Source organism: Sus scrofa, chromosome 9, assembly GCF_000003025.6.
Source record: "Sus scrofa isolate TJ Tabasco breed Duroc chromosome 9, Sscrofa11.1, whole genome shotgun sequence".
NCBI classification, from domain to species: Eukaryota; Metazoa; Chordata; class Mammalia; order Artiodactyla; family Suidae; genus Sus; species Sus scrofa.
In genome coordinates this window covers 102047622-102074426 of record NC_010451.4, presented here as the reverse complement: position 1 = coordinate 102074426, position 26805 = coordinate 102047622, and the positions used below count along the sequence as shown (strand labels likewise).

Genomic DNA, 26805 nt, shown 5'->3' with positions numbered 1-26805 from the left:
GGGAGAAAGAGGAAGAGAAAGAACAAGAGGAAACTCAGGAATATTGAAATAGGCACTTAACCCTTCTCGGAAAATATTGTTCCCATTTTATAGATGAGTAAAATTGACTCTGTTAAGTAACTTGCAAGATGTGAGGACATGATACCATTCTACAAGATGTTAGGGTTGGTTTAACTGGTCCTGCTAGCCAGGACACTTCTTCCCTCTCTACCTAATGTGTCCTCCCCTGAAGCTGCCCACAGGAGGCCTGGTATTTGGTTGGTGCCACAGAGCAGCTATAAGCCCTTTACAGGGTAATTCCTCCAAGGTCAGGTCTGTTAGGCTTCTGCCCTTTTTTTTTTTTTTTTTTTTAATTATCCAATCATTTCTTCCAAGAAAAGAGTAGAATGAAGAAAAGGAAAGAGACTAAGGTAAGAAGTGGCCCATGAAGTCACTAAGACAGGTAAGAATGTCCTTCTAAGTGAGTCTTCAGGATAAAGAAGAGACTGAGTGAACTGAACAGACAATGAACGTATGTTGGTTCCTATGTGGAAATACTGTGAAAGAGAGACTAATTGTCAGCTCTAAGACTGGATATAATTTTAGCAACCATAATTTTTTGGTCATTAAAGGTACATGTGATGTAAACGTCTGTTTCTAGCAATATGGGGGGGGCGGTTAGATACCTCGAATGTCCTTACCATTGCTGGACAGGCAGGAAAGTAAAGAATCCTCTGATGCCAAAAGCAAAGTGAATGTAGGACATATGAAAGGCAAACAAATGCCAAAGGGAGATTTACCCAGAAAGGACCTGATGATTCCTGGGAAACTTGAGTTTTTACTTTAATGATTGGGCATCAGGGATGATTTATGGCCTTAATCTGTATTTAAAAATACAGCTTGGGGAGTTCTCTTGTGGTACTGTGGGTTAAGGATCTGGTATTGTCACTGAAGTGGCTTGGGTAGTTGCTGTGGTGTGGGTTTTCTTCCTGGCCCAGAACTTCTACATGCCACAGGCATAGCAAAAAACCTCCCCCCCCCCCGCCAAAAAAAAAAACAACAGGTTGGGGCTGCAAATGAGGAGTCTAATAGGAGATACCTGCCTTAACTGGAATTACAAAGACTATTCAAGAGAAGATAAAGAGAATAAAAAGAGTGAGACAGAAAAGGCATAGAATAAAATGATAGAATTAAATTAAAATATCAGTAATCAAAATGTAACTTGACAAAAGTGATCTAAGATATATTATTAAAAAATACAAACCTAGTTACATAGACATAAATTATAAGGACATGGAAAGGTTGAAGGCAAAGAATAAAAGACACACCTGGCAAAGAAAACCAGTGTACTTATTATATCCGACAAAACAGACTTGAAAGTAAAAAGCATTGACAGAGATGTAGTAGGTTGCTGCATAATGATAAAAGATTTAATTCATCTGGAAAATAGAACAAATATCTGAGTACCGAATAGCATGGCTTTGAACCATACACTGTAAAGCTTGACAGAGCAAAGAAAAATCTACAAGATCTTTAACAAAAAAAAAAATTTAAAAAGCATCTGTCTCAATATTTAATAGACCAAATAGCTAAAAGTTAGTAAGAATATAGAATATTTGAATAATACAATAACCAAGCTTAATCCAACAAATACATCTATAGAATGCTGCATTCAATAATTATAGAATGAACATTCTTTGTAAGCACACATGGATCATACACAAAAACTGAATACATATAAGGCCAAAGACTAAGCCATAACAATATGAAAGAATGAAATCAAATAGAATATATTCTCTGATAACAACAGAATTACATAAGAAATCAAGAATAGACAACTAACCAGAAAATCTCCACACTTTTAAGAATAAAAACCAAAAAACACCTTCTAAATAATCCATGAATTAAAGAAGAAATAGTGGAAAGAATCACAGCGGAAATACATAACGAACTTAAAAAATGAACACAGTGCATATGAAAACTATACCCTTAAATTTGTAAATTATTAATAGAAATAAAGAAAAATTTGGAATTGCTGATTTAAGTAGCCAGTTTAAGGAGTAAGAAAAATAAGAACAGAGCAAAATCAGAGAAAATGGAGGCAAAGAAATGTTAAATATAAAAATAAATGAATAAGCAAGAAAACATATATGTGAGTTGGTTTTTTAAAATAATAAAAAATGGACAAATCTATGGCATGATTAGTAAAAACAGAAAGAATACACAAATAGCAGTCAAATGAGTTGGGGCATAAACACAAATGCTTTAAATATTAAAAACATAATAAGATAATATTATAAAAACGTTGAAAACTAAGACAAAATAAGATAAATTATCAGAAAAAAGAAATTTATTAGAACTGACTCAAGAAGAAATAGAAAATCTGAAGACTACCCAAATTGTTATAGAAATGTAATTAGTGGCTTAAAATTTTTCATACAAAGAAAATATACTAGACCCGCATAGAGTTACAGATGCTTTCTACCACACATTCGAGGACAATTCTCAGCTTACATAAACTTTTCCAAACAACAACACCAATGACAGTAACAAAAAGGGCTGCTCTTTCTCACTTTATAAGGCTCATGTAACACTAATGTCAGAATCATTCGCCAACACTACAAGACAAGAAAATTACAGGCTAATCATATTTAAGAACATAACTGAAAATATCTTAAAGGAAATAAGAGAAAACTGACTTGAGCTATGCATAAAAAATCATCATGACTAAGCAGGGCTTATGTGAGGGAATCAAAGTGATTTGATATAAAACTCATTAATAGGATTAATCATATTAATTAGCATTGTAAAGAAAAAAGATCGAGATGCTTATGGCTGTACAAAGAGTACTCAACATTTACTCATAATTAGCTTTTTAGCAAACTAGTAATAGAAGGAAACATTCTTGATCTGATAAAGGTTATCTATATAAACTCAGTAAACATTATGTTTAAGGTGAAAGCATTCCCTTTAAGATTAGAGATAAAACACTGCTTGCTTTGACCACTTCTATTCGGCACTATTCGGCATCATACTGAAAGTCGAGTAAATGCAGTTAAATAAGAAAAAGATATAAAAGGATTTAAGAGGAAGACAGAACTCTCATTAAATGTGATTATCTATGTAGAAAATCCAGAGGTAGATATAGATAAATTATTTGAATTAATAAGAGAGTTTAGTAATTTTGAATGGTATCACTGATCAATATATAGAAGTCAACTGTCTTTCCTTTCACCGGTAACACATTTAATTTTAATATTACACTAAAATACAGGAGCAAAAGTAAAACATGCAAAGGCCTAAAATCAATCTAGCAAAATATTTATAAGTATGTTGCGGGAAAAACTATGAAACTTTATTTAAGCAGTTTGCAGAAAACATAAACAAATGGACTATATCATGTTCACTGATTGAGAGACTCAATATTATAAACATGTAAAATTTCCCACATTTACTTACGGATTTCAAGGAATTCCAATAAATGTCCTAATAGGAAAAGCAACTTCTAAAATTTTACATGGAAGGGCAAAGGCCTAAAAGCATTCAAACATTCCTGAAGAATTAAGATGTCTGGGGATGAGGAGATGAACAGTTTCGCTGTCAAAACTCAAGGCTTATTTTTTATTTTTATTTCTTGGCCAGATCTGTGGCATGTGGAAGTTCCCAGGCCAGGTATTGAACCTGCGCCACAGCATATACACGAGCCGATTCAGTGACAATACCAGATCCTTAACCTGCTGTGCCACAAGGGAACTCCAAAATTCAAAACTTATTAAAAGGTAGAGTAGACAAATACACCCAGTAGAACAGTATCTAAAAAATCTCTGAACAGACCATTGCATCTATAGAAATTGTATTTATCATGGAGCTGTCACTGCAGATCATGAGGAAACGAGAGGCTAGCCAATAAATAATGCTGTGAGGAAACGAGAGGCTAGCCAATAAATAATGGTTATCCATATGGAAAAACTGAAATTGGATTCTTCCTTTTACTATACAGAGAAATCAATTCTAGGTGATTGAAGACTTAGATATGAAAAGCAAAAACTATAAAACTTATACAAGAAGATGTAAGAGTTCTTTAAGAAAATAAGTTAGGAAATGATTTTCCAAAGATGATACAGAAAACAGAAACTATAAAGGAAAAGGCTGATTAAGTCAATTACACTAAAATAAAACTTTCTGTTTATCAAAGGGCATCCTACAGAAAGTGAAACTACAAGCCATAAACTGGGGTAAGGTATGTGCAACACATCAATTGATGAAACACTATCACCAGGAACATATAAACATTTCTATAATCAATTTGAAAAGGAACAATTCAACAGAAAATGGGGAAAAGATATGAATAAGCATCTTTATTTACAAGAGAATACAAAACCCCAACAAACCCAAGAAAAGATGGTAAAGATTATTTGTAATCAAGAAATGCACATTCAAACCTGAACAATACATCATTTTCTAACTCCAGAATAAGAATTTAAAAGCCTGAAATAACAAGTTTTGTGAGGCTGTGTAGTAAGTATACTACACATGTATACTTTTACATTGGTGGCATGAGTATAAATTTGTACAACCACCAAGGAAAACACTTCCGTGTTATTTAGTTAACTATATGCTCTCCCAGGCATATAGTCTCGTCCAGAGAAATTCCTGCATATGTGCAGCAGGAAACATGTACAAGGATTGTATTGGTTGCAAAAAACTGAGAACAACCCAAATGTCCATTAATAGGGAAAAACTCAACTCTCCATAGATAACTAAAATAGATTGCAGCATATTCATACAATGAAATAATTTACATCTTCATGTGTCAACTTGAATGAGTGTTCTGAATATCAAGTCTAAAAAGAAAACTGCAGAGAAGAACATGTCCAGGATGATTCATTTACATAAAGTTCACCAAGTGTGCAAAGCTAAGTGATAGAGTGAGGTACAAATATGTGATAAAACTAGAAGGAATGGCAGTATTTAGGGTGCTGGTTACCTCCAGCAGCTGCAAAATGGGAGGAGAATGGAATCATTGAAATTGGAGATTTTTTTTTTTTTAAACTGGACCAAGGGTTCATGAGTGCTTGAGTCATTGTTAGTGTTTATACTATTATATATATATGTTAGAAATATTCTTCAAAATGGTTTTATGTTTAGTAAGAACAATATAAAATAGAATACTTTTATTTTGTAGTCACAGGCTAGTCATGCCTGGACCGTGGAAGGAGAGGTGACAAATTCAAAAGAAGCTGTCATCAGGGAAACAGCTTTTCATTAAAAAAAAAAAGAAAGAAATGGATAAGCAGTATCTTTTTTTACACATTGTTCAGTCTTACAAAATGTTACAGGTGATTCCAAAGCCCACTGCAGACTGACTTTTGCATCATATGAGTTTCAGGCAGAAGACAAACCATTTAAAAATAAGTTTATATGATGCGAAGTATGCAGACAGCTGCTACCCAGCTATTAAGGTGATGGACTTTACAATGATGTTCTTTCTTTAAAATAAAAATATATTGTATGGAAATGGGGAATATATTACACTTGTGTGGAAACAGGAAAATAATTTACCTTTTCAAGATCAAATTTGATCTCCTTTCAAAATTTTTTTTTTGTCCTTTTAGGGCTACACCCACTGCATATGGAGGTTACCAGGCTAGGGGTTGAATTGGAGCTGTAGCCACTGGTCCATGCCACAGCCACAGCCACATGGGATCCGAACTGCATCTGCGACCTACGCCACAGCTCACAAAGGCCAGGGATTGAACCTGCGTTCTCATGGATACTAGTCGGATTTGCTTCCACTGTGCCACAACAAAAACTCCTCAAATGTCTTTTAACTTGACTCTCAGGTTTTTGTGGAAGGACTTTTAGAACAACTATCCCTTCTATCCAAGAGTCTTCTGATTTCTTAGACTCCCTGCTTCACTGGGCTTCACCAGTAAATTACTTCATATGTTCATTATTCTTTGCCTGTGTTTTCTATTTATTTTCAATTTTTAATTAGATTGTGTCCCTAAGGCTTTGTACCAGAGATTTATTCATCATTTATGAAAATTTTATTCCTTCCAACTTTATTAGACTACTTTACAAACTTGAAAAACAGGCTTCTGTGTAAAACAGATCCATTAAGATTTTCTAGTACTTTTCCTTGAAATCTGAATATCATTCATGTTTCTCTTCAGATATTAGGCTTCTTGAATGACTAAAGAAAAGCAATCAGACATGACAATTATGTTACTATTTCCCACCCCCCCCCAGTCTCTGCATTTACAGACTGCGTTTTGTCTCTTTAACTTTCTTATAGTGTGATTTTATTTTATTTTTATTATAGTTATTTACAATGTTTCTTCAATTTCTGTTGTCAGTAAAGTCACCAGTCATCCACAGTTCCCTGTGCTGTACAGTATGAGCCCACTGCCCATCCATTCCCAATGTAACAGTTTGCATCCACCAACCCCAACTTTCCCATCCATCCCGCTCCCTTCCCCCTTCCCACTGGCAACCTGCAATTCTGCTCTCCAAGGTCATGATCTGTCTCTGTTTTGCAGACAGGATCATTTTTGCCATATTTTAGATTCCACATATAAGTGATATCATATGGTATCTGTCTTTTTCTTTCTGAATTACTTTACTTAGTTTGAGAATCTCTAGTTGCATCCACATTGCTGCAAATGGCATTATTTTGTCCTTTTTGATGGATGAGTAGTATTTGATTGCATATATGCACTACATCTTAATCCATTCATCTATCAATGGACATTTAGGTTGTTTTATGTCTTGTCTCTTTAACTTTTAATATATCACGATTAATTGATGTTGAAAAACTAGGTACTAATAAAAGTCAAGACTTTCTACTATCTATTTTTTTTTTTTTTTTTGGTCTTTTTAGGGCCGCATCTGCAGCTCATGGAAATATCCAGGCTAGGGGTCGGACTGGAACTGCAGCTGCTGGCCTAGGCCACAGCCATAGCAATGCCAGACCTGAGCCATGTCTGCGACCTGCACCACAGCTCACAGAAACACAGGATCCTTAACCTACTGAGCAAGGCTAGGAATCAAACCTGCATCCTCATGGATAATAGTTGGGTTCTAAACCCACTGAGCCACAATAGGAACTGCTCTACTTTTTTCCAATAAAGCGAACATTTCAAGTAATTATGTTTCACATAGTTTTTCTTGGTGTATATTCCATATTTATTCTAACTTCACTATTCTATTTAAGTTCTATTTTATGACATATCTTAATATCTAAATGCCTCTCAATATCATCAGTCACTCACAAATTAATGGCTTACTCCTTTGTCTTAATAAGGAAAATCAATACTACTGCTTGAAAAACTGCTCAAACCTCCCAACAACTCTATTTAGTAGTTATAATTCTTCCTATTATATAGACACTGAGCTTCAACAATGTGAATTAAGGTTTCTAAGTTTAATAAAACAAATGCATCGTGTTTGCTTATTTTGGAGATTGAGAGTATGGTTGAGGGTTTAGAAGGGATCAAAATAACTATATTTTTAGTAAATCTCTAAATTCATTTACTTTCATATGTTTCTGATAAAGGGGGTTGTAGAACCTCTTTTTAATTTAATTTTAATTTAATTTAATTTTTACTTTTATTTGCTTTTTAGGGCCACACCCGCAGCATATGGAAGTTTCCAGGCTAGGGGCTGAATTGGAGCTACAGCTGCTAGCCTACACCACAGCACCAGAACACAGGACCCAAGCCACATCTGCGACCTACACCACAGCTAATGGCAATGCCGGATCAGAACCTTAACCCACTGAGTGAGGCCAGGGGTTGAACTTCATCCTCATGGATCCTAGTCAGGTTCATTAACCACTGAGCCACAAAGGGAACTCTGAACCTCTTTTTTAAAATAAGCATCGACTGGGTCATGTGAAAAAGATTTTTTTTATCCTCTCCCCTCTCTCTAGACTTGGCTTGTAAATCTGAACCTCAGAAGGAGTCGTTATTTTCCCCATTACTATCTTTTTTTTTTTTTTTTTTCCTTTCAGATTCACCTGTGGCATGCATAAGTTCCAGAGCCAGGGATGGAACCTGCACACAGCAGTGATAACGCCAGATCTTTAACCCATTGAGTGAGGCCAGGGATTGAATCTGTATTCTCATGCAGACCATGTTGGGTTCTTAACCTGCTGAGCCACAGTGGGAACTTCTCCCCCACTACTTTCTGATTATGGTTTGCTATTGGTATGTTCATGTATATACATTTTTGGCTGTGCCTGCAGCATACAGAAATTCCTGGGCCAGGGCTTGAGCCTGAGACACAGCAGTAAAGACGCTGAATCCTTAACAGCTAGGCCCCCAGGGAACTCCATGTTCTCGTATTTTGAGGGAACCCACTGACCTTTTCAGGATACCTTATCAGGAAAAGTACTATTAGGATACTTGCCCAATCTGACTCTTATTTCATCCAGTAGAAAGGAAGTATTTATTTTTAAAAAAGTGAGTAAACATACAATGCTTTCTGATGAGGAAAAAAAAATTAATGTTTCATGGGAGTATTTATTAATCAATTTGAAAGTCGGACAGTCTAATTTGCTAAAGATCTCTGCTAAGATCATTCTCTCTGCTGCAAGTGCCCAGAAAGGCTAGAGTGAAATCATTCGCTGGGACTGACTATTGGGGTATGTCTACCTGCCTCTCACCAGATGCATGAAAGAACCCCTGAGGTGGGACGATCACTGGTATTTCTCTTGGATGCCTAGGATATCACATGGATGCCCAAGGACATGTTTTAAAAATACATATCAATGCCAACATTTCTTAGATTCCTCAGTGTGAGAGGAATGTTTTTACACCTGTGTTAGCCACCTCTTCTGACACCTGCTATACCTGGTTTTCTCTGTAATCTTAGCAAAGTCTTGTACCATTAAGCAGGCACATACCACCACTGTCCTACAGCCAAGACTAACATGGAATACCCAGGAAAAGTCTCAGATTCAGAGGTTAATATCTGGTGCACTAAATCAGTGTTCAAAAGTAGCATTACTTACAGCCCTAATCCACGGGCACAGTAACTCATTAACTGTTATGTGAAATGATTTTTCAGAATCACCTAGCTCTCCTGTAGTCATTCTGAGTCAGGCCATCTTATTGTTTTTATTTTAATCTAAGACGTCCTGTTGTTACCAGACCTTCTCCTGGCTTTTCTCTTCTGTTTCTAATCATGAAAAGAAAAAAACAAAACAGAACGAAACAAAAAACACTATACAGTGTTTTCCAAACTTACTTGATCATGAAGTATGTATTTCGCTTGGGCATAGAGGTAATAATGCATTAACAGTGAAAGTGAAAGAATCACAATTAACTAGGAGAAATGTCTCTGAGTATTTTAAAGGCTGGGAAGACCCTGATGCTAGCTTCTCTTCTTCCTGAGCTTATTTTTAATATAGCCTGTGAAATGTCTAGTTCATTTACTTTTCTCAGAAGTCTTGGAACTTTACAAACCAAGCCATAATAGCCGTGGAGTGAACAGCTGCCTTATAAGCATCAGCTGCACAAATATTTAGGATCTATATGTATCTGGGCACCAATGGTATCAAGGGGGAATTTTACAATAAGATGAAAAATGGGTTCCTAATTACTTTAATTGCTAAATTCCCAAACTGGTAACCTATATGTTATCCAGTTGATGCATTAGTTTAAGGTAATCAAACCACTGAGTCATGCAAATATTAATCTATTTCAGTCCTTGTTGAAATAATTTAAACACATCTGTGAAGTAAAGGTTATTGCTAATTAGTAAGTACTAATGAAAGTGGAAAAGATTAGCTTTAAATGATTAAATTTGATAATAAACATGAAAACAAGACCTGAATTGATTATGTGCTATGATCAAGAACACCTGTTGATCTTTATATAGATACAAAGTCTTTATCTAATTCAGACAGTGGCTAATACAAGCACCTTTGAACTCACATGATCAAGTACTTCCTTTCTCTGACCTGGAATTTATCACCCTAGACAAGTTCTCCGTTGGTGCTACAAGAATCCATGAGTAAGAAAACCCCCAAACATCTCAATATTAAATATAACACACAAAAGCAGAAAAAAGTCTTCCACCCATCCCTAGCCTTATTTTATTTTATTTTACTTATTTTATTTTATTTTTTGTCTTGATTTTAGGGCCTCGCCTGTGGCATATGGAGGATCCCAGGTTAGGGGTCGAATCAGAGTTACAGCTGCCGGCCTACACCACAGCCACAGTAATGCAGGATCTGAGCCACGTCTATGACCTACATCACAGCTTATGGCAGCGCTGGATCCTTAACCTACTGAGCAAGGCTAGGGATCGAACCTGTGTCCTCATGGATGCTACTCAGATTCGTTTCCACTGAGCCACGACTGACACTCTCCTAGCCTTATTTTAAAGATCAGAGCAACCAGTAAAATCTGATCCACAGAATTTCTGTGACTCTCAAGCGGCTTGTTTTCTTTGAGAATTAAATGCCAGAAATATATATATATAGTAGTCCAAAATAAACATCCATGATATCTAAAACTGTCCATAATAACTCCTTTCGGACAGCTTGTACACAGAAAGAATATGTTGCTTTATAAAAATGCCACGGAAAATGATGAAATATTGCTTATTTTTATAATCTTTGACAAGAAGTGAAAATACCATTTTCTGAAACCCAGGTAGAGGACTCATTTTTATCACCTGCCAGAAGAAAAAGCATCTTTCATAAAATTGAGCACCCGCCTACAGAATTCTAAATCTGTGTTTACATGGATTTAAGGACCTGAGGTAAACCACTGGAACAGGATGGAAAACTCCCTGGAAAAGATTCTAGGGGCTAGTGAACAAAGTCTGGGCTGTACACAGCCCACCTGTGTCATGACAGCTTCCCTCTAGCTGGTTCTCATACTGCAGCTGGTACCAGATTCACCTGGAGGTGGGTCCCACAAACACAGCCTAATGGCTGAATTCCTAGGGGTGCTTTCTGATTCAGCAAGTCTGTGATGGGACTTGAAAATTTGCATTTAAAAAAAAATTTATTAAAGTACAGTTGAGGCGCTCCCGCTGAGGCTCAATGGGATTGGTAGCATCTTGGGAGCCGCTGGGACGCAGGTTCGATCCCTGGCCTAGCACAGTGGATTAGGGATCTGGTGTTGCCACAGCTGCAGCTTAGGTTGTGACTGTGGGACTGATCTGATCCCTGGCCCTGGCGCTCCATATGCCACAGAGTGGCCAAAAATGACAAAAAAAAAAAAAAAAAGTATAGTTGATTTACAGTGCAGTGTCAATTTCTGCTGTACAGTATAGTGACCCCATATATATATATATATATATTCTTTTTCTCATATTATCTTCCACCATGATCTATCCCAAGAGACTGGATATAGTTCTCTGGGCTGTATAGTAAGACCTCACTGTTCGTCTACTCTAAATTCAGTGGTTGGCCTCTACTAACCTCAAACTCCCTGTCCATCACACACTCCCTCCCGCCTCCCCCTTGGCAACCACAAGTCTATTCTCTATGTCAGTAGGTCTGTCTCTATTGTGTGGATGGGTTCATTTGTTTCATGTTTGTAACATGTTCCCAGAGGATGCTGATGCCAGGGACCACAGTGAGAATTACTGCTCTGGCTTAAATTCTAGAAGAAAGAGTACTCTTTTTATGTAAGAGTACTTCTATATTTAGGCTTTTATACTTCAGGAGAATGGAAAATGTTGAGCAGCCACTAAGACCATTTATTTAAAAATATGGCGACAGTTTGGAACCCACACCTCTGAAGTCCACCAGCAGAGGGGGGAGGCTGTCCTCTCTTACAAGGCTCTGGTCATCTCACTCCCGGCTTCTGTGCAGTGTAGTTTTCACCTGCACTGCGAAGATTAATTTTGTTTCACTACTTGTAAAACCACTGTGAGTTAGTTTCGCAGCATGATAAGAAAGTGCCCTTCTGTTTATAGGGAAGCTGGGAGCCAAGAAACCATGCAGAGACCTATCCTAAAAGCACATGTGAAAGGAGTAAGAGAAGGTTGGTGTTGGATCAGGGAAAGGCTGTCATTCTCTGGTGTCAACCTTGCCTGGGTTCCGATCCCAACTTGGATACTTCCCAGTTGTCAAAGGATTGTGAAGGGAGGGAGAAAAATAGACCCACACAGACTTTCTACTTTGGTACGGAGGATGACTCACTGACTTGGAAAGGAGGCCATAGCAATTGCAGACTTGGCGGTAGGAACAACAGAGTCATTCCATTGTCTGGGAGCAATTGGTTGGTGAAGCTCTGCAAAAGAATCTGAGGCTCTGGAACCCGAGAACCACAGCTTTTCTGTATTAAACTTAAAGAGCAAGGAGAAAGGATAGGAATGCATTCTACATCTTATTTATAATAATACTAACCTTTATGACATGCTTTCTAGATGACATTGTATATGTAGAGAGAGACTAATGTTCTACCTTTTTTTTTAAATCAAGTTCTGTTTTGTATTGCTAGATGAAGAATCATTCATGCATCAACCAGATCATTAGAGTAACCATTACATTAAAAGATTCCACCCTTAACTTACACTCTATTGGAACACTTTTGGTTGCTCTCATTTTTAAGGACAGCATGTACCCAAGAAGCCTTGTCCCCCTTTCTCCTGCTTCTTTCTGCCCAAGATCAAAGGCAAAGAACAGCCAACTCAAAAGAGATATTTCCGAAGAAACATAAAGCCATGAGAAGAAAAAGGTATAAAACTAAAAATAAATTTCAAGAGTCCATCTCAGATGAAAACTGAATCCTCAAACCACACAAAAAAATGATCGAGCCATGTTTCTGTTTCAAGTGATTTCTTAGATTACTTTATCGATTTTCTTTAGTTTGCTTTTTTAGAGAAATATATACATACACACACATATATTTATATATAGTATAATATCATATATATTATGTATATAAAACGCCATATTGAGGGTTGTCAATTAGAAGCTATAAGCAGGAAAATGAGAGAGAATTCTTAAGACTATGTTTGAGCAAACCTTTAGAAAACTAGATCACGAAATGGAAAGAAGGCAACGTCTACACCAAGTCAGTTTGCCTAAGAGCAGGCTTCGGCACTCTTCCAACACCACAATGGGGTTCTCTTTCAGAATTATGCGATTCTATAAAAAGAGACCATCCTTACCCTCATCCTTCCATTCCTTATTGCTGGCCCATCTTCTGCCAGTCTCAACACATACAAATCCATTTTGTATTCCCTTCCTCCACGGATGCTGAATCCAAATCCTTTGGCACCTTTCTCCATGTCCACAGTGAAATAATCAAAATCCTTTGAAGGTTAGGGAGAAAATGGAACAAACAGTTAATATCAGAGACGCTTCTGTGGTCAGTCCCTCTACTCTCCTTCTTGCTCACGTTAATGTGTCGCAACTGATGTGTGATGTTGGAAGAGGGAGTAATCTGACTTCTCCATCTAGCAAAATGCAAGACGAGATTCCAAAGGTTTGAGGAGATCAGAACAGTTTCCTTGGTCATTGAAAGAGCTGCTGGGTAGCTTATGTTGTCATTTATCAGTTTACTTGGGAAGGATGTAATAATTGCATACAGGCTTGAGTGATAATATCTCTGCTTTGAGTTTTCTCACTCACTGCTGTTGAGCAGCATAAATAAATGTACCAAAGTTAGGTGTGTTTGTGTGTGTGTGTGTGGGGGGATGACAGGTTTGCTGATTAGAAAAGTGAAGTGTGATGGGGTCTTTTTCATACCTGGGGCTGCCTGTAGTCTGACAGAGGGAACTGCCTGGTGTCGGGGGAGTGCTGCCTGTAGTCCAGCAGGGGAGGCTGCCTGTAGTCCAAGGGCGGGGGTTGTGGGTAGTCCCCTCCTGGAGGCTGCCTGTAGTCCAGTGGGGGCTGCCTGTAGTCCGTGAATGGAGGCTGTCGGATGTCTGGTTTGACATCTTGCCTCGCCTTTACTTCTGACCTGTAACTAAAGAATGGAAAAGGGATTTGCTTTGGTACCTCAGCATTCTAAGGAGGTACAATTGGTCACAGGGCCTCCAGGCCTGTGTAGGCCACACTTCACGGTCCTTCTGCATATTCAGAATTATGAGAAGATTCAATAAATGATTTTTATTGAATGATTTTATTGAATGATTCAATAAATGATATCATTTAAAACTCTTTGACAAATGCCATTTTGTATGCTTGTCATTTGGCTCCTTAAGAAATCAAGGTAAAAATGATGGTCAACCAGAGCCTTGTGGAAAGGGATTTATGGACATCCTCTTTCACTCTGGCCATTTAAAAACTGCAGCTGCAGTAAATCTAGGGACTTACACATTTATCCCCAAATAACAGTCTGTCCTGATATCAGGAAACCAACTCTCTCAACTTCTATCTCTTTTTCTCTCTCTTTCCTCTCTCTCTTTCTCTCTCCACACACACAGCATTCATTGCTTCATGAAAACATGCTTGCAGTGATCTTTAGATACTGTAAAAATATATAATTAAAGGCTATTTTAACCTGTTAGCTTGGAGTTTTCTGAATATCTTACAGAGGTTAAAGGAGTGACAGGAAGGTATAATCACCAACTACAAATCAGGCAGAAAGTCATGGGGCCATGGCTTAAAGTAGAAACATTATACAGAGCTTTAAATAGTAGGCTATAGCTCTCAGGATTAGTATCAGATACTATCATGGTCATTAGATGGAAGGGAAGGCAAAAATGTTTATGTCTAACATTTGTCTTGTTCTTGTTTCAAGATATTATCTCTTGTTTCTAGTTACTAATAACACAGAGACCAAAACTAGTTGTTTAGTTCTGCTTTGAGAATCCCAATTGCTCTAAACCAAGGGATTCCCAGGTTTCAAAAAAGGGCTAAAATGGCTAATGCCTACCATTATGGGATCGTTAATAAGATAAACTAAAAAATCATCACCCTGGTATAGAAGCTACTTAACTCTATAGTTCATTGCCTATTGCCATGACAATATCTGTATAATGAACTATTCAGAGATATAGGTCAATTAAAAATTACATTCTATGTAATAACAATATATTTTTCTCCAGGTTTGGCTGCATGTGGAGCTCCTGGGCCAGGGATCAGATCTGAGCCAAAGTTGAGACCTGAGGCACAGCTACGGCAACACTGGATCCTTAACACATTGTGCCAGGCTGGGATTGAACCCGATCGACCAATACACCACCAATCCCACTGAGCCACAGTGTAGGCTCCATAATAATAATTATATTTAAAGTTAACAGGGAGGATTTGAGGATTTGAGAAAATATTTAGCAAAAAGGAAAAACTCAAATGTGTCAGGAAAATAGGTTAAAAACCAGTAGAATTTTTACCTCACCGTCTAAGTCTAGATTTTTTTTTTTTAACCATTTTATGGTCTGATTAGTCTTAAATATTGTAAAGAATAACTCACCTGAACAATTTCCATTAGAGTAATCTAAAATTTGGTGAGGGCACACTAATAACAGTATATAGCAATAGATATATTTAATTGGAGTTTTGGAACTGGGTTAGTAATGTAGTTATTTTAATAATGCTTTGAGTAGTTTCCATTTGCTACTCAACTTGCAGAAGTGACACATTTCTTTTGTGAGATGCACAATCTAGGCTTTGCTTTATACTTCAGCAAGTTGTCCACTCACCTACTCAGAGTATATGTGCCAAGAACAGAATTTTTAAAAATACACTTTGAATAAGATGCTTAACTATGCAAATGCATGAATTAAACAAAGGGAATTAGACTGGGTGACATTTGCCAATGTGTGTCCATTCCATTCTAAAAATTGTTTGCTTAGTGGTTTTAGATGTTACATTGTTTTACATTATAGCACAGTCACTTTGTTTTCACTATCTGTGTGGTGTTTGTGTGAAATATCCATTACATGCTCCATTTCCAGCCAGATGTGTCATGAGGTGACACAAAAGAGGGTGGAATGTTAAGAAGCTCCTCAGAGCCTAGAAACAGGGACAGTCCTCACTTGTAACAGGCGTCATCTAAGCCTGCATTCCAGTATTTCATCTGATAACAATGCCAAGGGCCAGGCTTTTACAATGAACTGTACATTAAGGAATTCTTTAATAAAAAACACATGCTTAATTTTTATAAGTGTTGCTAACCTTTAAGTGAAGGATACATTTGTTAGGGTGAAAGTTGTTACTTCGAATTTGTGAAACACTTTATTTTAAGGACAACTCAGGATTATTAAACAAACAAACAAACAAAAAAACCACTCAGACTCTTAAAAGTTCCTTTCCTTATGAAAGGATAACCCTTTGTAGGTTGTATGTGAGTATAACTTTTGCTGCTATTAATTCCATTATTTTTATTTTATAAGAGTAGAGGTGATTTACAGTGTTGTGTCAAATTCTTGCACAGCATAGTGACCCAGTCATACATGTACACATATTCTTTTTCTCATACTATCTTCCATCATGTTCTGTCTCAAGAGACTGGATATAGTTCCCTGTGCTGTACAGTAGGACCTATTGCTTATCTATTCTAAATGTTTAATTCCATTATTAGAGACTATAAAGATGATAAAACCAGATTTCTAATGGTAAATTCTAGCAGAATTTTAGAGTATGAACAAGGTCTGGAACCAAGAAATGCTGCCTATGTGGTAGGGGGTCTTATGGTGGGATTTTGCCTCATGTAGGCCTTTCAAGAACGGCTTCTAGTCTTTAGCATCGAATATACAGAGTCTGTGAAAGAAGTCCATTTCCAGTGCTTTCCACTGTCCTTCCTATATAAAATACATCAAATCCTGATTGCTTTTGCTGGGGAAGGTGAACTCTGCTATTTATACTTAGTTTTTGAGTATCTTACATGATGGCTCTTTATTGTTTCCAATAAATGTTTCTCCTTGAATGGTGTTTTGCTTATGTTCATATTAAAATTATTTTGTTTCCTGAGCACACACCGAAAGGATATTAAAAGAGAGAAACAGGTAGAGGTGTGCAGGGTGTTAGGAAGAAGCCAATTCAAGAGAACATAATATAGGATAAAATACTCACTCATTCTAACTTGTAGGATTAATATTTGCAAGCAGATTGTCATTTCATTTTATCCCACTTTAACATTAAAACTGGTTCAATTTGACATGTAGGTGGGCACTTCTTGTACAAATGAACTACTAGGAAATTCCTACTGTGTGCTTGGCATAAAAGCTGTCTTGGAGACATCTGTAGCCTGATCTAGAAAAAGGCAAAGAGTTTCTCTCTGATACCATGACCATTTTTAAATGCATCTAGAAACATGGTTCCCATTTCTGTAAGATTAGGGAGTCTCTTCATCATATGGAAAAGAGCCTCCTACTAATAATCAAAAGTTAAGCCAGGAAACCTGAGTGTCAGGAAAAGGGCCCTAGAATTGGAGGGGTCACTTTCCAGGCATTTAATATTCCCGAAGCAAAAAAGTGCTAAGAACTCTGGGCAAATATATTGGTGATTTATAAAAATTTGGATCAGGTTGGAGTTCCTGTTGTGGCTCAGTGGTAACAAACCCGACTAGTATCCATAAGGATGTGGGTTTGATCTGTGGCTTCGCTCTCTGAGTTAAGCCATGAGCTGTGGTGTAGGTTATAGACTTGGCTCAGATCCCGAGTTGCTGTGGCTGTCCTGTAGGCTGGCACCTACAGCTCTGATTTGACCCCTAGACTGGGAACCTCCATATGCTGTGGGTGTGGCCCTAAAAAGACCAAAAAAAAAAAAAATGGATAAGATCAATTGGTTTATGTTGTTATTGTTTGTTTTGTTTTCTTTTGCTTTTTTTTTTTTTTTTTGAGCCACACCTGAGGCAAATTGAAGTTCCCAGCCTAGGGGTCACATTGGAGCTATAGCTGCCGGTCTACACTACAGCCACAGCAATGCAGGATCACAGCTCATGGCAACACCAGATCCTTAACCCACTGAGCGAGGCCAGGGATCAAACCCGCAACCTCATGGATACTAGTCAGGTTCACTTCTGCTGCGCCATGATGGGAACTCCTGAATCAGGTCAATTGTTAATTCCAGAGTTAGGAAATATTTTCTCCAGCAGTTAGGCAAAAGAAAACATCCAAAAGCTGTTGCTTCTGTGATATAGGCTGAGTCCTGGTTGTGACTAACTAGTAGCTGATGGGGACAGACTAGAGGCCTCACCCAATTGTCCTTCTACCCACTGAACTATTACCTACCAGGGAGGGGATAACCCACCCCAAACACCAGAAGAAAGAGCCCCATTCCAGGAAAATCTAACTCTGGAAAGGGAAGATGGAATTGTAGCTGGGAGGTGAAATGACTGTGACAGAGCCAACAAGAGTCTGAAGCTGGCTTGAGAGCTTCTGGAGCCTGGAGTCCTTCCAAAGTCTAAAGTGAATCCTGGGACCCCAGTGCAATCTGTTGAAAAAACTCACAGCAAAAGCAAACACATCTGGGACCTATTACTGAGGCAACCAGGATGTATTCCTCTGAAGGACTGTTAAATTCTTGCCTCTGTATCATTTGCCTTATGGGATTTAGTCTTTTTTCTTCCCTGGACTATATTAAAACCATAAACAGCTGAAGACAACAGAGACTCACTTTTCTATGAAAGCAAATTGGGGAAAACAGGGCGTTGTAAAAAGAACACTTGTGGCACAGGGAAAATACTTGCTCTGCGATAGTGTAAGTGATGAATCTGGAGAGTTCTGGGACTCAAAAAACTGGGTCCCACTTCATCTTCACCAACATGGGAGGCAGGAGATGATAGCAGATGTTCAGGAAACATTAGGATAATGGAAAAGACCAGTAAGGGTTTTGTTTTCAGAGATGTTCCCGTGTGTTGTTCTATTTTTCTCCTTTGAAAGGTAAACCCAATATGGGAACATGTCTTCATCTCTTCCTGTAATGGCTCAATCTAGCCCCAGCTCCTCATTACACAGAAGTCTCAGTAAGAAGACAGTGTTGTTTTTCTATGGCATCCTTTTATTCTGGGGGTTCAAGGTGCCTTATTCACATTAGTTTGTGATGCGGAATGGGAGAGCCTCATTAGACTGTGGGTAGGTTGATATAAGGTAAAATGCAGTAAAAATGCCAACATATGTTAATGCCTACAAATCTTTCAACACTTCCCTTTCTCCACACCACCGTTACTCTCTGAGCTACCACCTGCATGGAGGCCATTTCTATCTGCGTCTATCCTGACTCCCTCCAGGCTATTCTCTCAACAGCCAACTGAGAGATCTTGAAAAGCTAATCTGGGAGGTCTCATCAGGGCTCAGCAGTTGGAGAACCCCACACAGTGTCTCTGAGGATGTGGGTTAGTTCTCTGGCCTTGCTCAGTCGGTTAAGGATCTGGTGTTTCGCTGAGTTATGGTGCAGGTGCAGGCCAGCAGCTGTAGCTCCGATTTGACCCCTAGCCTGGGAACATCCATATGCCACAAGCGTGGCCACTAAAAAAAAAAAAAAAAAAAAAAAAAAGAAGAAGAAGAAGAAAAGAAAAAAAGAAAAAGAAAAAGAAAATGCAAAGCAAAGCTAATTTGATGATGTCAGTTGTCAGCTGAAAACCCTCCACTGACTTCTCACTACACTCAAGATGAAGATCCAGATCTTTAACCTGCCAGTGATATGCTTTAGGGTGGGTCCCAGCATCCTCACTGGCTTCATCTTAAACCATACACCCGCCCCACTCCCCCCCACAATGTGGGCCTTGTTTTCCTTCTTCATGCTTGCACACTCCCTCCTGCCAAAGGGCCTTTGCATATGCTATTATGTATTGTATATATTACTCTGCTGGACTCCATTAATGTGCTCTCCAGCTAGTTAACTCCTACTCATCTGCAATCACGCATTGTTTCCTCTGGAAAGCTGCTCTTACTGTGATGGACAGACACTTGTATTTGCTAATGAGACCATAACACACAATATCGCAAAATCACACAGTGGTGCACACAGCAATTTCTACTTTATGAAAGCCTCTCTTCTGCCTGTGTTCTGTCCTGTCTGAAACTCGCCCTCTCCCCACTTCCCTTACTTGTCAGAAACTCACTTGTCAGAATCAGAAAAGCCAGAGGACACTTTACCTATTTTCATGTCCTTGCAGCTGAAGTGGCTGAGGAGGAGCTGGTTGGGTGACAGGACTATTGGGGGTGGCCGGGCTGGGCTGGGCCAGAGGACTCTGTTGGGCCAGGGGGCTGTGCTGCTGGGCCATGGGGCTCTGCTTCTCTGAGCTGGGTGCTGAGGCCGGGCTGTTGAGCTCTGCAATGGGAAGCCAAAGAGGCAAATGCAGTTAGGTTGGCATTTGCTTAAGGGCAAGAAATGGACAGAGGTGGTTCCTCTGCTTCCTCCATGACGCAAGACTTTAGTTCCTCTAGTTTCATTCTTTCTTTTTTTTTTTTTTTTTTTTTTTTTTTTGTCTTTTTGCCATTTCTTGGGCCGCTCCCGCAGCATATGGAGGTTCCCAGGCTAGGGGTCGAATCAGAGCCGTAGCTGCTGGCCTACGCCAGAGCCACAGCAACACGGGATCCGAGCTGAGTCTGCAACCTACACCACAGCTCATGGCAACGCTGGATCCTTAACCCACTGAGCAAGGCCAGGGATCAAACCCGCAACCTCATGGTTCTTAATCAGATTCGTTAACCACTGCGCCACAATGGGAACTCCAATTTTCTATTTTTTTTTTTTTTTTTATTTTCTCTAGTTTCTGTTAGGCTTTAAAACAGTAGTTTAAATTTAGCAAGTTCCAATACCACTCCTGGAATTAGTATTCTTTCATTAATTGTAAGGTTGCCAAACAAGGTTATGAACAGAATCTCTTGTCCTTCTGTCAGAACAAAAGATTAGGATAAAAAATTTGTTGAAACTACGAAAAGATAATTCAAAGGAGTACGTGCTAAAATATATTCTATTTGTTCCAGTATTACTTGCTGGGAGAAAATGTTTCAGCCATTACTTTTTGATTGTAATGAGAAGTCCTACCCGTATTCCAAAATTTGGATAAGGAATTCACTGTGATAGACGTAAATGCTTTTCACAATTCTCTCTCTGGTTCCTTGTTAGTCTTATTGCCTAATAACCTTCTGTATTCCATGGTTCTCCAGAAAGAAAAAAAGAATACTGCACAGAGGAAGCTTCTTAAGTTGTTCTTTGTTAAAACAGCTTCTTGGTGGTCTTTCTTGTAACAGCATCAAATTTCCAATTGAAATTACCTTTATGTATTAGAATAAAAGCATATTTTAGACTGGGAAAAAGGAGACATTTCAGACTGGAAGAGGGAGAAGCCAGTCAGATTTTTTTGTCACCAGTTTTGCCTAGTTTTTATTGAATGTTGTATACATAATGTTGCATGCACATAACAGATTAAAAAATAGCCACTTACTTTGTGGTGGTTGTTGTCATTGGGTGACAAAAAGGAGGTGATCTATTAACATTCCCTTATAAATCACTCTCCCTTTTCTTTGCTCTTACCTCACATTTTATTTTAATTTTTTTCTGTCTCTTTCTCTCTTCCTGGGAGTTATTTTCTCCCTTCAGTCCCATCCTTGGGATACCCTAAATTTTAAAATTTCTTCTCCACTTGTAACAGGGCTTCTCAACCTCAGCATATGGACACTTGGGGCCAGACAATTCCTCATTGTGTGGGCTGTCCCATGCACTGTAGGATGTTTAGCAGCATTCTTTTTCTCTATCCACTAGACACCAGTAGCATCCCCACCCCCATCATGACAACCAAAAGTATCTCTGGACATTGCCAAATGTCCCCAAAGGGACAACATCACCTCTGTTGAGAACCACTGTTTTCTATTAAAAGTCAGGTGGCTATTTGTTATATAGTCTGTTTGGTGCCTGTTTGTTATATAGTCCCCAGGAGAAATCAGGAGACTAAAACAGAGGGACCAAGGTGTGTGAGCCTGTCACTTTCCATGTGGGACACTGCAGTCCACTGTCCAGTGAGCTCCAGAGACTGAATTTCCAGATGCCGGTGATGAATCAGCAACTACAAACTAGTAATGAACCCACCGAGTCTGGAAATGGAATTAACTGATGGTTAATCAGTGCTCAGCATATTGTGGCTCCTTAAAGCATAGTTGTGAGTTGTGATGCTCACTACCTCTTAAGCCTCAGGGGGGAGTCCTTGTACAGAGAAATTCCAAAGGCTAAGTGGGAATTTAAAATTCTTATCAGATGCAAGACTTTCTAAATGAGCTCTCTTTATACCACAAAACTTCCTCAAGCTTTTCAAAATCCATCTGACTTTGAAGAATCCTCCAGAGCTTAACTGTTAACATGAATATTTTTTTCCCCTCAGATTTGTAACTCTATCACCTCTATTGAAGGGGTTCTGGCTTAATAGACCCATAAAAACTGTACTCCTGGGAGCAAAGGGAATGATTGAATCACGCAGTGCCTTGGGATTCACACTAGTTACCTACAACATCATAGAGCCTGATCTTTGAATGAAACTTGTGTTGAGTAAATAGGATATGGGTTGCAACAGAGTGTGAATTTTTGCAAGAGTGGAAAATCACAATTTCCACTTCTGATGCTCTGACACCACCCCGTCCTCAGCCAGGTGGGCTCCGGGACCCTGGCTCAGGCACTCACCCTCCTGAGGAATGATGCGAAGGGTGACACTAAGACCCGCATCCTTGATGAGCTTCACGATGTCAGCATGAGGCATGTTGATGATAGACTGGCCGTTCACTGCTAAGATCCGGTCTCCCACCTTTAGTTTTGCACAGCGATCTGCTGGACTTCCATCAATGATGCGTCCGATTTTATGGGGCACAGCTACAAAAAATTCCCCAACAGAAACAGGTATCAGCGGCATTACCAATACATGCTCTACATCTGAGTCTCAACCACACAGAAACAATGCAAGCTCAGAATTCTGCCTTTTGTCAGTATTTTCACCTCTTCAGATCACAATCATTCCTAGTGAAGGTAGCCCTGTGTACTCTACTGAGACCAGAGTTTTTTAGGTTTTTTTTTTTTTTTTTTTTTTTTTTTGTCTTTTTGCCTTTTCTGGGGCCGTTCCCATGGCATAGGGAGGTTCCCAGCCTAGGGGTCTAATCGGAGTGTAGCTGCCAGCCTATGCCAGAGCCACAGCAATGCCAGATCTGAGCCGTGTCTTCCATGTACACCACAGCTCACGGTAACGCTGGATCCTTAACCCACTGAGTGAGGCCAGGGATCAAACCCACATCCTCATAGATCCTAGTCAAGATCATTAACTGCTGAGCCATGAAGGGAACTCCCAAGACACACCTTTCTTTTATGAACCACAAGAAAGAAAAGAACATCATCTCTGGCAATTAATGACACTTTGATGTCAGATACACTCTAATTTTTCTAATAGGAAAAATGTGTATTAAAATTGATGAAATATAGTATGTGTCCCTTTAAAACAGTGAAAATTTATTTTCTTTTTCATTATTTATTTATACATGTGGGGAGAACCAGGTTCATGGGGATCTAGATTTTCTAGCAGGTTGACTTGTATTCAATGTCGATGCTTGAGTTCCCACTAGGTTACTATTTCTGGAAGATATCAGTAGTGCACTGGTGTCCCTAAAAGTGCCCTCAAGGAGCTGACCATACAGAAACCTGTTTCCTTTCTTTTTTCCCTTCAAGACAGGAGCCCCAGTGGGGAAACTGCCTGGCAGTGACTTGTTGCTCTCCCTGTGGAAGTCAGGGACTGGTTTCATTTGCATAAAGAGGCAGAGACACACTCCACCATTCATTATGCTCCAGTGATTCTGCTCCTTTTTAAACTCTCAATCTTGCGTATGTGTCACAATGTAAGGCAGAACATCAGCTAATAACCACGGTAAGGAAGGACAATCAGAGAGTTAACGAACCAGTACCTGGATCATATTTCTGTTGTGAAAGGTTATAGGTAGCATATGAAAATATTGGCTGAGCCTGCGGGTCTCTGAAGTGAAACTCATCATGTTGGAAGCTCAAACACATTTTTATTTACCATAAGCACAAATGGCTTTAATTAAGAACACCTTACTTAAGGCATACTAATGATCACCTGAGGGTATTAGGACAAAACATTGCTCAAGGAGAAAGGTAGTAAGAACTTGTTCATTTACTAATTGTATAAAATGATATGGGTATTGCAAGGTGTTCGGCTTTCAACCATAATTAGAGTGAACTTCCATCCCTGTTTTTGCCTCCTTTCATGTTCAAGAAGGTCCTGGAACAGTCAATAAATGATACGGCCTCTCTGGTCACATATAATATGTATATTGCTATCTGTCCTGACCTTTGGACAATTGCCTGACCTCTCTGAATTTCTGTATTTCAACGATAAAATTAGGATAATAATATCATTGACATCATAGAATAGTTCTGAGAATTAAATGAGTTATCACACGCAAAGTGACTAGACAATGCTTGGCATTAAGAATTGATCTGTCATAGAAAACAGATTTGTGGTTGCCAAGGTGGGAGGGAAAGATTGGGAGTTTGGGATTAGAAGATGCAAACTAGTATTTATAGGATGGATAAACAAAAAAGTCCTATACTGTATAGCACAGGGAACTATATTCAATATCTTATGGAATATTAAGGGAAAAGAATATGAAAAAGAATATATATTAAGTACAACTGAGTCACTTTGCTACACAGCAGAAATCAATACAACAGTTTGAATCAACTATACTTCCATAAAATTGTTAAAAGAACTGATCTGTAAGTATTAACTTTAATTCTTTTTATTATTATTATTTAAAAATGTTTCAGATATCACTATTGATGTGTGTGTGAAGGTACCAGCTTGAATTCTGTCCACATGGGGTAAACCAAAGTAGTGTATATAGCTAAAGCTCACTACAGAGCAATATTCCCTAAGTATCAACCCAGGAAATTAGCTTCATTTGGGAAAGAGAGAAGTGTCGAGGGGAAAGTATAGATAGTAGATGAGCCCAAGAAGTCTATTTGCTTTCCTCTGGTTTCGCAAAAAAGATATTTTATGTCTTGGTAGGAAAACACCAACTTAAAAGCAAGAGTTTATTATCCAAAGAGAAATTAGCATCATACAAATCTCTTCCCTACATAATGCATTATCTACATTGATCTTTACACACACACATACACACACATACACACATACACACATGCACATACACAATTACAACTACATTAAAACGTATGTAATTTAATCCTTCACAAATCGTATGAAATACTTGACAGTGTTATCATTGCATGTTTACAGTGGAGGAAAGTGAGATATAAAACAGTCACCAATATGCCCAAGGTCCCATAGGCTGACCAGGGTTTAAAATCCCAGACTGTCAGATTCCACAGCCTTTGCCCTTAACCAGGGCACCATGCTGCCTCTCTCAGGGTCACCACTGCCTCCCTCCCTTTTCCGCTTGAGTACTCCTTGGGCACCCAGTGCTTTTATTTGGTGAATGCAGGCTGCCTCTAAGGAGGGAATCAGAAACGTTTCACCCATGGCCTTGATCCAGGGGAGGGTGGGGGGCAGGAGCTTTGCTTGAAGCGGGTTCTTTGTGGCAGCTGTCTTTTGACAGGCAAGGCGTGAGAAGGGGAGGGGAGAGGAGAAAGCAGGGAAATTGGACAGCTCCTCAGATCTCATTTAGGGAGGACTTCACATCATAATGTCGTTCCTTTGAAGTAATTTCTTTGGGTATTAGAAACACTCACATTTGAAATGAAATTAAAAAAATACATTTTAAAACACATGCAAATGGTATTTGGATGATTTGCTGTTTTGAATTATTCATGCCTCTGCTCTCCTCTATTGCTGAGTATCATTTAGAATTTACTGGGCATAGAACCCAAATGTTTCAAAACAAGACTTCATACACACACACACACACAATCACACATATTTTATGTGCTCAGCTGTAAAATAAGTGCCTAGCACAGTGCCTGGATAGAGTTAATTACAATAAGCACTTATTTTAGATTCTTACAGCTACAATATGAAATAGCTCTAAAACTTAAATAATCATGCTTATTTAACTGTCATAAAAACAAAGGTCAGAGCCAGGCTTCAAACCTTGAGGTTACTCACTTCTCTTTTAATACATGGCTGGTGAAAGCAATTTGAATTACAAGGAATGAGGGAGTGACTGGTTAAGACTTAGCTTAGGAGAGTGTGCTGCTCGAGATTTCAAGATGAAAATTTCATTATAAACAGAATTATTTGTGGGTGGTAGTACTCAGTTTCAAGGCTGTTTTCACTTTATTAGGGTAGGTAGCATAAAAACTAAAATAAATGAATAAAAACCAAGATAAAAGAATGAAAACTAAAATAAATTCTATGGCAGCCCCATGGAAAGATGCAGCAGCTTTCTCATAATATCTGAATGAGAACACAAGGTAGAAATGTATGCCCAGTCATTGAAGCGCTTGATATGGTTTTATTAAAATTATTTTCAGGAACCAAATTACTTGTTATGCCTTTTTTTTTAAATTTCCAGTTTACACAATTAATCAGGATGCATTTTAAGTTCTAACTTTTTTTTGCTTACTGTATCATGCATCATTTGAAAATACCAAGGAAATATCTTTTTATTTTTAATGATGCATGAGTGGAAGTAATGCTAGTTGGCAGTATTTGATTGCAAAATCAATAAAGTAATTGTATTTTATACCTTTAAAAATTTAAACAATTTAAAAAAATTGTTTTCTGTTGGCATTTATTTTAATAAAAACCGTACTTGAAACTTTTGGCAGCTGAAGACAGCCTCGCTTTTCCTTTACCAGCATTTTCCCTACATTGTAACTACATCAAATGCTGCTGTACAACAAATCATTGACAAGAGGTGTGCTCAGAAAAGATTCTCTCTGAAAACAAGACACAGCTCCATTCGCTCAGTTATAAGGTCTACAGAGCTTATGACCTAAGTGCTTTC

At 38.4% G+C, this 26805-nt stretch overlaps 1 protein-coding gene across 14 annotated transcripts in view; it reads right to left on the bottom strand.

Annotated features, from left to right (window-relative positions):
- MAGI2 (membrane associated guanylate kinase, WW and PDZ domain containing 2) overlaps window positions 1-26805 on the bottom strand; it is a 1324507-nt gene that overhangs the window by 96773 nt on the left and 1200929 nt on the right. For all 14 annotated transcript variants that reach the window (XM_021102528.1, XM_021102530.1, XM_021102529.1 and 11 more), the window contains 4 exons: window positions 22517-22702; window positions 19996-20170; window positions 13700-13919; window positions 13120-13263 (listed from right to left, as the gene is read on the bottom strand). In XM_021102528.1, coding sequence (XP_020958187.1) covers window positions 13120-13263; window positions 13700-13919; window positions 19996-20170; window positions 22517-22702 — 725 coding nt within the window. The remainder of the gene's footprint in view (window positions 1-13119; window positions 13264-13699; window positions 13920-19995; window positions 20171-22516; window positions 22703-26805) is intronic.